The sequence below is a fragment of the Hylobates moloch genome, unplaced genomic scaffold (genome assembly GCF_009828535.3).
Source record: "Hylobates moloch isolate HMO894 unplaced genomic scaffold, HMol_V3 SCAFFOLD_11, whole genome shotgun sequence".
NCBI classification, from domain to species: Eukaryota; Metazoa; Chordata; class Mammalia; order Primates; family Hylobatidae; genus Hylobates; species Hylobates moloch.
The window spans coordinates 43,632,903-43,644,863 of NW_026652286.1; the positions used below are offsets into that span (position 1 = coordinate 43,632,903).

General features: G+C 45.0%; 2 protein-coding genes across 9 annotated transcripts in view; one reads left to right on the top strand and one right to left on the bottom strand.

Annotated features, from left to right (window-relative positions):
- STIM1 (stromal interaction molecule 1) overlaps positions 1–11,961 on the bottom strand; it is a 230,750-nt gene that overhangs the window by 184,407 nt on the left and 34,382 nt on the right. The gene's annotated exons all lie outside the window — the stretch shown is intronic.
- Positions 61–4,841, top strand: LOC116477200 (peptidyl-prolyl cis-trans isomerase A). Its single transcript, XM_032761710.1, has 2 exons — positions 61–170; positions 4,133–4,841. The coding sequence occupies exons 1-2, from the start codon at positions 61–63 to the stop codon at positions 4,839–4,841; spliced, it is 819 nt and encodes a 272-aa protein (XP_032617601.1).

Here is an 11,961-nt window from a genome sequence, read left to right on the forward strand (position 1 = left end):
CTTGGAGGAAGAGAAGAGAAATAGACCAGTATTCCAAGAGGCCAGCTTTCAGTCAATCCAATGAAGAGGCAGCAGAGGGAAGAGGAGCCTTTATCAGGTAGCATTTCCAGCGACTCACCAGAGCTGGCTTTATGGAACTCAAGCCAGATTTGGTCGCCACAAGATACAAAGTAACTTGACAGCTGCCCTCCTGGAAACAATTAACTTAGTAGTTTTTACTTTGACGGAATCTTGGGCCTGAAAGAAATATTTTGAAATCACTCTAGACAAAACCTCTACTTTATTGACAATAACAGGCCTTATGAGAGCCTACATTTGTCCGCACTTGAGCAGGATATGGGAGAAAAACAGATTAGACAGTGATAATTATAATGGTTAACACTTAATGAGAGCTTATTATGTGTCAAGCTGGCTGCTAATTATTCAACATAGATTATCTCATCTTAATCTTCGCACAGCTCCATAAGATTGATTTCATAATAATTTCCATGTTATAGATGAGGAAGCAGGCTCAGAGACATTAAGTAACTTGCCCAAAGCACTATAGCTAGCATATAGTACTATAGTGATGAGACCCAGGCAAGCTGACCCCAAGGGCCCATGCTCTTTATCGCTAGAGAAGCTAAGGTACCAACTTTTCTGGGAAGCCTTCTCTGACAATTTCCACCACCACCAATTATTAGGGGGGCTCCCTAAACTCCCATTGCCGCATGTCTCTATCTATCCCTATGCAGCATTATCTCTGTCATAGCAGTATCACCAAATTACGTACTCCATGAGGGAAGAAATTACTAAATCTTATGCTTCCTTGCATCCCTTGTGACACTACCTAGTGTTGCATGGGCAGCTCACTCAAGATGTTTCAGAATAAACAACTATCGAGGAATACAGTATAATGATGAAAAGACATGGGTTCTGAAGTCAAATAGACTTAGATCTGAATCCAGGCTCAGCCACTTAGCTCTATGATCGTGAGTAAGTCAACCACTCTGAAGCTCAGCTTCCCTAACATTAAAATAGAGATTAAAAAATAAATTACCACAAAATGTGAGAAAACTAAACTAAGCACCTTACACATTGCCTAGTACATAAAATAATTGTATTTACCATTCTCCTTTCCCCTTGTCCCACATATAATGGTAGAGAGAGCACTATTCCGGCCAGGCACAGTGGCTCACACCTGTAATCCCAGCACTTTGGTAGGCCAATGTGGGTGGATCACGAGGTCAGGAGATCGAGACCGTCCTGGCTAACATGGTGAAACCCCATCTCTACTAAAAATACAAAAAATTAGCCAGGCGTGGTGGCGGGCGCCTGTAGTCCCAGCTACTCGAGAGGCTGAGGCAGGAGAATGGCGTGAACCCGGGAGGCGGAGCTTGCAGTGAGCCGAGATCGCGCCACTACACTCCAGCCTGGGCAACAGAGCAAGACTCCATCTCAACAAAAAAAAAGAAAGAAAGAACACTATTCCAGGAACCCAGAGTCGAATTAGCTATATAAACTTGGTTAAGTGCATCTCCTTTCTGGGCTTTAATCTCTTCATTTACAATTCTCAGGACTGTTGGTTTGAAACTAAATGAAATGTGGGTAAGTGACCAAAAAGTACTACACAGATGGAAGGAATTTTTGTCATTCCACCTATTTGGCTTTTAAAATCAGCCCTGAACCACACTGCATAGAAATGTCTTGAAGCTAAAGGTAGAAGACCAATCTCTTGGAGGTTTAAAAGCTATAAAGGGAAGGAGTATTTGCACTGTCACTAGGAGAAGGAGCCAGTCCCACCAAGAAGCTGAGACACTGCCAAGTGGCTTTGCTCCAGGAGTCCTTAACTAATTAAGGCCTTGCTCCCCTGCCCTGTTTGCCTGTGACCTCCACAAAGGCTAGAGAACAGCAAGTGCTCCACAGCAGCTCTTCTCTTGGCCAGAGTGACAAATGTGTTGCTGGCCAAGGATCAGCCAAAGCTATTGCTAAGAGGTTCCTGCCCTTGGCCTTCTTTAGAACAGGGTCAGCCGGGCGCGGTGGCTCATGCCTTTAATCCCAGCACTTTGGGAGGCCGAAGCGGGTGGATCACCTGAGGTCAGGAGTTTGAGACCAGCCTGGCCAACATGGCGAAACCCTGTCTCTACTAAAAAAAAAAAAAAAAAAAAAATTAGCCAGGCGTGGTGGCACATGCCTGTAATCCCAGATACTTGGGAGGCTGAGGCAGGAGAATTGCTTGAACCTGGAAGGCGGAGGTTGCAGTGAGCCGAGATCGTGCCACCGTACTCCAGCCTGGGCAACAAATCGAGACCCTGTCTCAAAAAAAAAAAAAAAAAAAGAAAAGAAAAAAGAACACGGTCAAAAACAAAATGCCCTTCATTCTTTGTCCTGAGGTTATCAGCTTACGATTCCTAGGAATCAGCCCTAAACACAGCTACGAGGACCCTGGGTCTGGAACATGTTGGATGTGACTCAACTAAAGCCTGACCAGCCAGGCCCTTTGGACAACTGAAAGAGACCCTGTAGGCTGTGGAATAAGGGGTAAGGAAAAGGGACCCATGCTCTGCTAAGAGCGTCTAGTTTTAGATGCTCCCAAGGTCACTTTTTGGGCTCTTGTTCAGGCTGCATAGGCCCCAGGGACTTAACCACTTCCTTTGCTCATTAAAGCAGAACCCCCTACTCCACCCCTTGGGACTCCCACTCCCAAGCCTGAAGCCTGGCTCTAGGGTAAGACAGTCCACCGATCTCTCCCTTCAAAAGTTAAAACATACGGGCCCTTTTTGTTGTAAGAGTTTAACTGTTAGGTTGAGAAAGAACGTAAGCCAAAAACAACAAATATGAGGAAGTAAAAAAAAGTTTAAAACATATTACAAGTTAGTCAGTCACTGTCCCCACTTCATAGTTCCTGGTTCCTGTCATAATCCGGGCTGTTAGAGGACAGCTACAATACAATAGTTTTCAAGACTTATTTTTAAACAATGGAACCCTCTTTTTCAAATATAGTTCAAATTGGCCTGGCATGGTGGCTCACACCTCTAATCCCAACACTTTGGGAGGTGGGCAGATCGCTTGAGCTCCGGAGTTCAAGACCATCCTAGGCAACATGGCAAAACCCCATCTCTACAAAAAATACAAAAGTTAGCTAGGCATGGTGGTACACACCTGTAGTCCCAGAAGAGACTCAAGATTTAGATCAATCAACACAATGTAGACCTTATTTGGATATGGACATTGACCCCATCTCTACAAAAAATAAAAATGTTAGCCAGGCATGGTGGCACATGCCTGTAATCCCAGCTACTTGGGAGGCTGAGGCAGGAGAATCACTTGAACCCAGGAGGCAAAGGTTGCAGTGAGCTGAGATTGCGCCACTGCACTCCAGCCTGGGTGACTGGGCTACAGTGCGAGACTCCGTCTCAAAAAAAAAAAAAAAAAATGTTGACCCATATTTTAACCAACCATATACAATTATCAACCATATACAAATAATACTGCTAATGAGCAAGAAAGTGGAAGTAAACATGTAGACATTCATGCACCAGGCTCTGCTACAAGTTGGTTATTTTGGCTGTGTACTTGTGTCCAAGGTCATTCACTCACTGGGTAGGTTTATGTCCTATGATGCCACCAACTGCCAGTCAAAGAACTAATCGGCATGAGCAAACTAGTGTTCACACAAAACTGGTATAATTGAAACCAAAATCAAAGACACTTTTATTGTAGGTAAATGTACAATTTCCATTAGGCTTGTTAAAATACTGAAAGCAATTTAAATTCATTTATTCATTCAAAAACAAATATTTACTGAGCATCCCTGTCCATCTATGCTGGCTAGCACCAAGGACAAAATAAATAACACATAATAGCCTCAGGGGGTTCATACAAACATACCTTTATATTGCTTTCATGGATCCCAAATATTCTGAAGACCCTGCACCAACAAAATTGGGAGAGTGCTGGAAGGGATGACATTTTTATTCCCTTATGAATACAAACAACTTATCAAAAGGCAGCCTGTTCCACAAAGAACCACTCAACATTACAGCCCTAGCATTTTGGGAGGACAAAGTGGGTGGATTGCTTGAGCTCAGGAGTTCAAGACCAGCCTGGGCAACATGGCAAAACCCCATCTCTTTTAAAAATAAAACATAAGAGGCTTTGCAGATGCTGCTGCCGCTGGGAGCCCTGTACTATCAGCCACGGTTAACCCCACCATGTTCTTCGACATTGCTGTCAACAGCGAGCCTTTGGGCCATGTCTCCTTCAAGCTATTTGCAGACAAGGTTCCAAAGACAGCAGAAAACTTTCGTGCTCTGAGCACTGGAGAGAAAGGATTTGGTTATAAGGGTTCCTGCTTTCACAGAATTATTCCAGGGTTTATGTGTCAGGGTGGTGACTTCACACACCATAATGGCACTAGCGGCAAATTCATCTACGGGGAGAAATTTGGTGATGAGAACTTCATCCTAAAGCATACAGGTCCTGGCATCTTGTCCATGGCAAATGCTGGACCCAACACAAACAGTTCCCAGTTTTTCATCTGCATTGCCAAGACTGAGTGGTTGGATGGCAAGCATGTGGTCTTTGGCAAGGCGAAAGAAGGCATGAATATTGTGGAGGCCATAGAGCACTTTGGGTCCAGGAATGGCAAGACCAGCAAGAAGATCACCACTGCTGACTGTGGACAACCCACTCCATCTGCTTTGTTAGTGCTAGTGGTGTGCAAGCACAAAAGAGATCAAGTCTCTGGCCAGCAGCAGATCTATACATTTATAGAGCTCCCCACCATAGTAAAGCCTGGCAGTCAAGATGACAAGAAAAACACAAGAACAATTCAGATGAGTCCCTCAAAACTGCATTAAAGACTATACGGTGGCCGGGCACGGTGGCTAACACCTGTAATCCCAGCACTTTGGGAAGCCGACGCGGGCGGATCACTTGAGGTCAGGAGTTCAAGACCAGCCTGGCCAACATGGTGAAACTCCGTCTCTACTAAAAATACAGAAAGTCAGCTGGGCATGGTGGTGCACACCTGTAATCCCAGGTGGTGTGCACCTGTAATCTCCAGGCTTAGGCAGGAAAATCCCTTGAATCTGGGAGGTGGAGGCTGCAGTGAGCAGAATGCACGCCACTGCACACCAGCCTGGGCAACAGAGGGAGACTCTGTCTCAAAAATTCAAAAAAAAAAAAAAAAGACCATATGGCAATGTTCTAAACTATACAGCATCTCTACTTAAAACCTGGGTTATAATATTAAACTGACCACCCACCCTCACATTTCCTATACTGTTCACTGAGAGAAAAGGGAAGTGCTTCTTCCTTTCAGTGCTGCTTGTTCAGAAAAGCTGATCTCCTAGAAAATGCGTGAGCACCTATCCTGGCAAATAGGATCTAGCAAAAGCTTGAACCCCATAAAAGCATCTCAATCATTCACCTTGCTGGCCTCCAAGGCTGAAAATAGCCCCAAATGAAAAACAAGCTATGTGAACTACTTATCTAGTTTCATAGCAAAGACCTTAAGCTAGCTAAAGAGGACAAACCCCTCACTCCTTAACTGAAGCAGATCTAAAAGCCTCACCTGTTTCTGGCCCCATAGCAGCTGGCATAGCTCTGGCACCTCTCAGGCTTCATCTTTCAAAAACAGAAATGGAACAAGTGCAGAACAGGGAAGAGCCTTCTGCAGTCAGCCCAGCATGGCTTGAGGGGTGGTGGGGAGATAAAAAGATTCCTGGACACAGATGTCCTATTTTTTTTTTTTTTTTTTTTTTTTTGAGACAAGAGTCTCACTCTGTCACCCAGGCTGGAGTGCAGTGGTGCGATCTCGACTCATTGCAACCTCTGTGCCTCCCAGGTTCAAGCGATTCTCCTGCCTCAGCCTCTCAAGTAGCTGGGACTACAGGTGCGTGCCACCACGTCCGGCTAATTTTTTGTATTTTTAGTAGAGGCAGGGTTTCACCATGTTAGCCAGGATGGTCTCAATCTCCTGACCTCGTGATCCGCTCGCCCCAGCCTCCCAAAGAGCTGGGATTACTGGTGTGAGCCACCGCGCCTGGCCACAGATGCCCTATTCTTTCATCAAATCTGAAAACGAAATGAAAGGCCCTAAAGCAGCCATACCCCAAAAGCAGCATTCTGTACCTCTGCTTCATCTTCTGGCAATAACCTTAACAGGTTTCTCTAACCAGGCCCTGTCTCAATGCCTTTTTAAAGGTAGGTTTACCTAATCCCAAGTCAGAGTCAGTAGGTCAGCACTCTGACATATCAAATCCATCTCTGTCTATTACATACCTTGACCCATGCCATTACAGTCCATTGTTTCCAGGTTCACTTCTCACAATATATTAAGTACTTCTAGATGTATGGCCCAGGTTTCATAATGCCCATGTTTCCAGTTTTGCCCAGTGCAAGGCCAGGCTAAGAACAGATGCTTAAAGGCTTATTTGTTGCAGAGCAAAAGTGAGGCAGGTACAGAAACAGGGAAGGAAGTGTAAGGACAAGAATGTATCCTGCTTTACTCTCCCTAGAGGCCCTCACCCAGTGCATGCTGCCCTCTGGACCTAGACTCAGGCTGGGTTTCCCAAGCCTCCTCTCTTATTACCAAGTTCACAGCCCTCTCTACCTCCTCTGACTGTGCACAATACTAGTCCCTGGACCCTTTTCATCCCAGATGTTTGTTTCACCTCTGGATGTATTTGGAAACTCCTTGAGTATATGGCCTGTCTCTCTTCTTTTTTTTTTTTCTTTGAGATGGAGTCTTGCTCTGTCGCCAGGCTGCAGTGCAGTGGCGCGATCTCGGCTCACTGCAACCTCCACCTCCTGAGTGAAAGTGATTCTCCTGCCTCAGCCTCCTGAGTAGCTAGGATTACAGGCACCCGCCACCACGCCCAGCTAATTTTTTGTATTTTAGTAGAGACGGGGTTTCACCATGTTATCCAGGATGATCTCGATCTCCTGACCTCGTGATCCACCCGCCTCGGCCTCCCAAAGTGCTGGAATTACAGGCATGAGCCACCGCACCCGGCCAAATAAGACTTTTTTTTTTTTTTTTGAGACAGAGTCTTGCTCTGTCGCCCAGGCTGGAGTGAGGTGACGTGATCTCTGCTCATTGCAAGCTCCACTTCCCAGGTTCACGCCATTCTCCTGCCTCAGCCTCCCAAGTAGCTGGGACTACAGGCACCCGCCACCACACCTGGCTAATTTCTTGTATTTTTAGTAGAGATGGAGTTTCACCATGTTAGCCAGGGTGGTCTCGATCTCCTCACCTCATGATCCGCCTGCCTTGGCCTCCCAAAGTGCTGGGATTACAGGCATGAGCCACCACGCCCAGCCAAGTCTCTCTTCTTATAGCACAAAATACAATACCAGCCTCAAGGAATTATACCAGTAGCTATTTACAGAGTTAAAAAAAAAAAATCAACTTCCCTCAAGTTTTTAAATTGCTCATGTGTGAAAAGGTGAAAAGAATGTCTCACCAGATTGCTCCTCCCTCTTAGGTTATCCCTCTTTCTCTATTTTATCATTGGGTTCCCAGTGAATTTTCTATAAAGAATTCAAGCCAAATGGTTTAGCACCTATATTTGACCTATAATGTGTGATATTCAAGATATCATCACAGATAACAATTCATTCTTTATATCCCACACCCCTCAGACTATGGGAAATGACTCACCCATGCCAATCCTTAATCAAAGGCAAGAAAAGTCCCCTTGAACCAAAGCAGGACAATGCTGTATCCTCAACACCTTCATTGATGGGCCCTTGCCTAAGATCATGCTCAAACTCACATCTAAAACTGGAATGGGGCCAGGCACAGTGGCTCACGCCTGTAATCCCAACACTTAGGGAGGCTGAGGCGGGAGGACTGCTTGAGCCCAGGAGTTTGAGACCAGCGTGGGCAACACAGTGAGACTTTGTCTACAGAAAAAATAGAGAAATTAGCCAGGTGTGGTTGCTCATGCCTGCAGTCCCAGCTATTCAGCAGGCTGAGGTGGGAGAATCACTTGAGCCCAGGAGGTCGAGGCTACAGTGAGCCATGATTGTGCCACCATATTTCAGCCTCCTATACAACAGAGCGAGTCCCTGTCTCAAAAATAAAATAATAAAATAAATAAAATAAAATAAAATAAAATAAAATAAAATAAAACTGGAATGTGTCCATCTTTGTGAGCTGAAGTACCGGGAGAAGACTTCCAATCAGAAAAGAAAATTATAATTATCTACAACTGTGTTAAACCAATAGTTCTCAGCAAACTCAAATTATGTATGTTTGGCAGAGCACTATGGGTCATGCCTATAATCCCAAACTTTGGGAGGCCAAAGCAGGCAGATCACTTGAGCCCAGGGGTTCAAGACCAGCCTAGGCAACTTGGCAAAACCCTGTGTATACAAATAATAATAATACAAAAATTGGCCAGGCTAGCACGCATCTATAGCCCCAGCTACTTGGGAAGCTGAAGTGGAAGGATTGCTTGAGCCCGGGAAGTCAAGGCTGCAGTGAGCCGTGACTGCACCACTGCACTCCAGCCTAGATGACAGAGTGAGATACTGTCTCAAAAAAAAAAATTATGTTTATATTGAAATATAATTCACATGACATGTAATTAATCCTTTTAGATTTTATAATTCAGTGATTTTTAATATATCTATAAGGTTGTACCATCATCACCACAATCTAATTTTTCAGAATATTTTCATTACCCCAAAAAGAAACCCCACATCCATTAGCAGTAACTTCTCATTACCCTCTTCCCCCACACCCTGGCAACCACTAATCTACTTTCTGTCTCTATAGATTTGCCAATTCTGGACATTTTATGTAAATGGAATCATACAATATGTAGCCTTTTCACTTAGCATAATATTTTCAAGGTTTATCCATGTTGTGGCATCTATCAATACTTAACTCCATTTAATAGCTAAATAAGATTCCATTATACAAACATACCACTTTTTTTTTTTTTTTTTTTTTGAGATAGGGTCTGGCTCTGTCGCCCACAGTGGAGTGCAGTGGCTCAGTCTCAGCTCACCACAACCTCCACCTCCCAGGCTTCTTGGGGACTGCTAATTATTACTCCCTTGGATTAGGTTCAGACACAGCAAGAAATAAGGCTGAACTGAGAGAAAGAGTGGTCTCCACATTCTACCTCCTGGAGGGCTAAACAGAACAGGCCCCAAGTTCCCAAGGCTATTCCCTTTTGCCAATTTACATGGAGAACCACTTGGGGCATGGGTTTTACTCTCAGCCTCTGGATCAGGACTGCATAAGTCAGTGTCCCAGGCAAGCTGGCATGACAGCTCCCAGCAGAAACCAATTCCTTTTGTCTTCAAAGTGCTGAAAACATCTGGCTGGCTCCCACACTGCTCACTCATCCTCTCAACTTGGGAAAGGGAAAGCCAAACATCATGCTGTTCACCATATAACAAAGCACTTTCAATGTCCATTAACTCACTGAATCCTTACAACACTCCCACAATACCAGGGCAGGGACTCTTGCACCCATTTTATAGACAAAGAAACTCCAACCTTGAAATGTTAAGTAATTTTGCTAAGTAACAAAGCACAGAGACAGAAGAAGAACCCAAGACTTCTGATTCCTGATCTAGACCCTTGTGAGTTGATTTTAAGGGCCATCCAATGAGAGGCCTTCCCCACTCCTCTACCTAAAATAGCACCCCCATCACTCTCTAATCCTTTGCCCTGCTTACTTTGTTTTTTAGCACTTATGATTACCAAGCATTATATTACTTATCTCCTTGTTTATTGCCTATCTTCCTACCTGAATATAAAACAATAGGGACTATTATTCTTTACTGCATACCAAGCAGAGTTTCTGGCACACAGTAGGGTCTTAAATATTTATTATATGAATACATCTAGTACAGCCCACAACTGATCCCTCCTACAGTGATGGTGTCTGGTGTCATTACCATCAGTAAGTCTTCAGTCTATACTCAAGTTTCATTCAGCATTTATTAACATCACTAAATGCCAGTTCATATGCTAAATGCTAAAGACAGAAATGAATCAAATATAATCCCTGACTCTAGAAAATATAACTTAGTGGTTTGAAGCAGACAATAAAAAAGTGTCCCATTGGCTGGGTGTGGTGCCTCATGCCTGTAATCTCAACACTTTGGGAGGCTGAGGCAGGTGAATCACCTGAGGTCAGGAGTTCAAGACCAGCCTGACCAACATGGTAAAACCCCATCCTTATTAAAAATACAAAATTAGCTGCGTGTGGTGGCGCATGCCTGTAAACCCAGCTACTCAGGAGGCTGAGGCAGGAGAACTGCTTGAACAAGAGGCAGAGGTTGCGGTGAGCCACGATCGTGCCATTGCACTCCAGCCTGGGCAACAAGAGTGAAACTCTGTCTCAAAAAACAAAAACACTGCCGGGCGCGGTGGCTCAAGCCTGTAATCCCAGCACTTTGGGAGGCCGAGGCGGGTGGATCACAAGGTCAGGAGATCGAGACCATCCTGGGTAACACGGTGAAACCCCGTCTCTACTAAAAATACAAAAAATTAGCCGGGCGTGTTGGCGGGCGCCTGTAGTCCCAGCTACTCGGGAGGCTGAGGCAGGAGAATGGCGTGAACCTGGGAGGCGGAGCTTGCAGTGAGCCGAGATCGCACCACTGCACTCCAGCCTGGGGGACAGAGAAAGACTCCGTCTCAAAAAAAAAAAAACAAACACACAAAAAAATGGTGCCCCATTATAGAGATGTTCATAGAAGGGAGCACCTAACTAGTAGAAGAAGGAGGAGAAACGGATTAAGAGAGCTTCTTAGAGGAAGTGACATTTGAGCTGAGTCTTGAGGAACAATTATAATTTCAACCACCAGAGAAAAGAAGGATATTCTAGACAAAGAGAAAAGCATGAGCACAGGCTAAGAGACATGAAAGAGCTAGGTATATTTAAAGGCTAGTGGGTGATTTTTAAGTCAAGAAAGATTTGCCCCAAAATGATGTTTTTAAAAAAGATAAATGTCTAGTATCCAGAATATATAAAGAACTCTTACAATAACAAAAAAACAAACAACTTAGTTTTAAAAAATAGACAAAGAACTTAGACATTTCTCCAAAGAAGATATACAACTAACCAACAAGTACATGAAAAGATGATCAATATCATTAGTCATTAGAGAAATGCATGTCAAAACCACAGTGAGGTACTATTTCATAACCACAATGAGGCACTATTTCATATCCACAAGAATGGTTATAATAAAAAAAATAACAAACTTTGGTGAAGATGTAGAGAAACTAGAACTCTAGTCCATTGCTGGTACAAGTAAAAAGTGGTTCAGCTGCTGTGAAAAAGTTTGTTGGTTCCTCAAAAACTAAACAGAATTACCATATAACCTAGCAATTCCACTCCTAGGTATGTACCCAAAAGAACTGGAAACAGGTACTCAAACAGGTACATGTACACACATATTCTTTTTTCTTTTTAAGTTCCGGGGTACATATGCAGGATATGTAGGTTTGGTACATAGGTAAACCGTGCACACAAATTCTTAACAGCACTATCCACAAGAGCCAAAAGGTAGAAACAGCCTCCCTTCCTTCCTTCCTCCCTTCCTTCCTTCCTCCCTCCCTCCCCCCCTCCCTCCTTTCTTTCTTTCCTTTCCCTCTGTGGCCCGGGCTGCAATCTCCTCGTCTCGCTGCTGCCCCGCGCCGCGGACTGCCTGGGACTACCGGCGCGCGCCACCGCTGCCTGTTTTTTCTCCCTTGGCTGCCAGCACGCGTTCGCCATCTTGGCCACGCTGGTCGCCAGCTCCTGACCCCGAACGCTCTGCCCGCCTCGGCCTCCCAAGGTGCTGGGACTGCAGACGGAGTCTCGCTCACCCGGTGCTCGGTGTTGCCCGGGCTGGAGTGCGGTGGCGTGGTCTGGGCTGGCGGCAGCCTCCGCCTCCCAGCCGCCTGCCTTGGCCTACCAAGGTGCTGGGATTGCAGCCCCTGCCCGGCTGCCGCCCCGTCTGGGA

Coding starts and splice junctions, on each gene's coding strand:
- LOC116477200 (XM_032761710.1), top strand. CDS start 61: ATGAAGAGGCAGCAGAGGGAAGAGGAGCCTTTATCAGGTAGCATTTCC. Junction 171..4,132: donor TGGTCGCCACAAGATACAAA/GTAACTTGACAG, acceptor ATAAAACATAAG/AGGCTTTGCAGATGCTGCTG.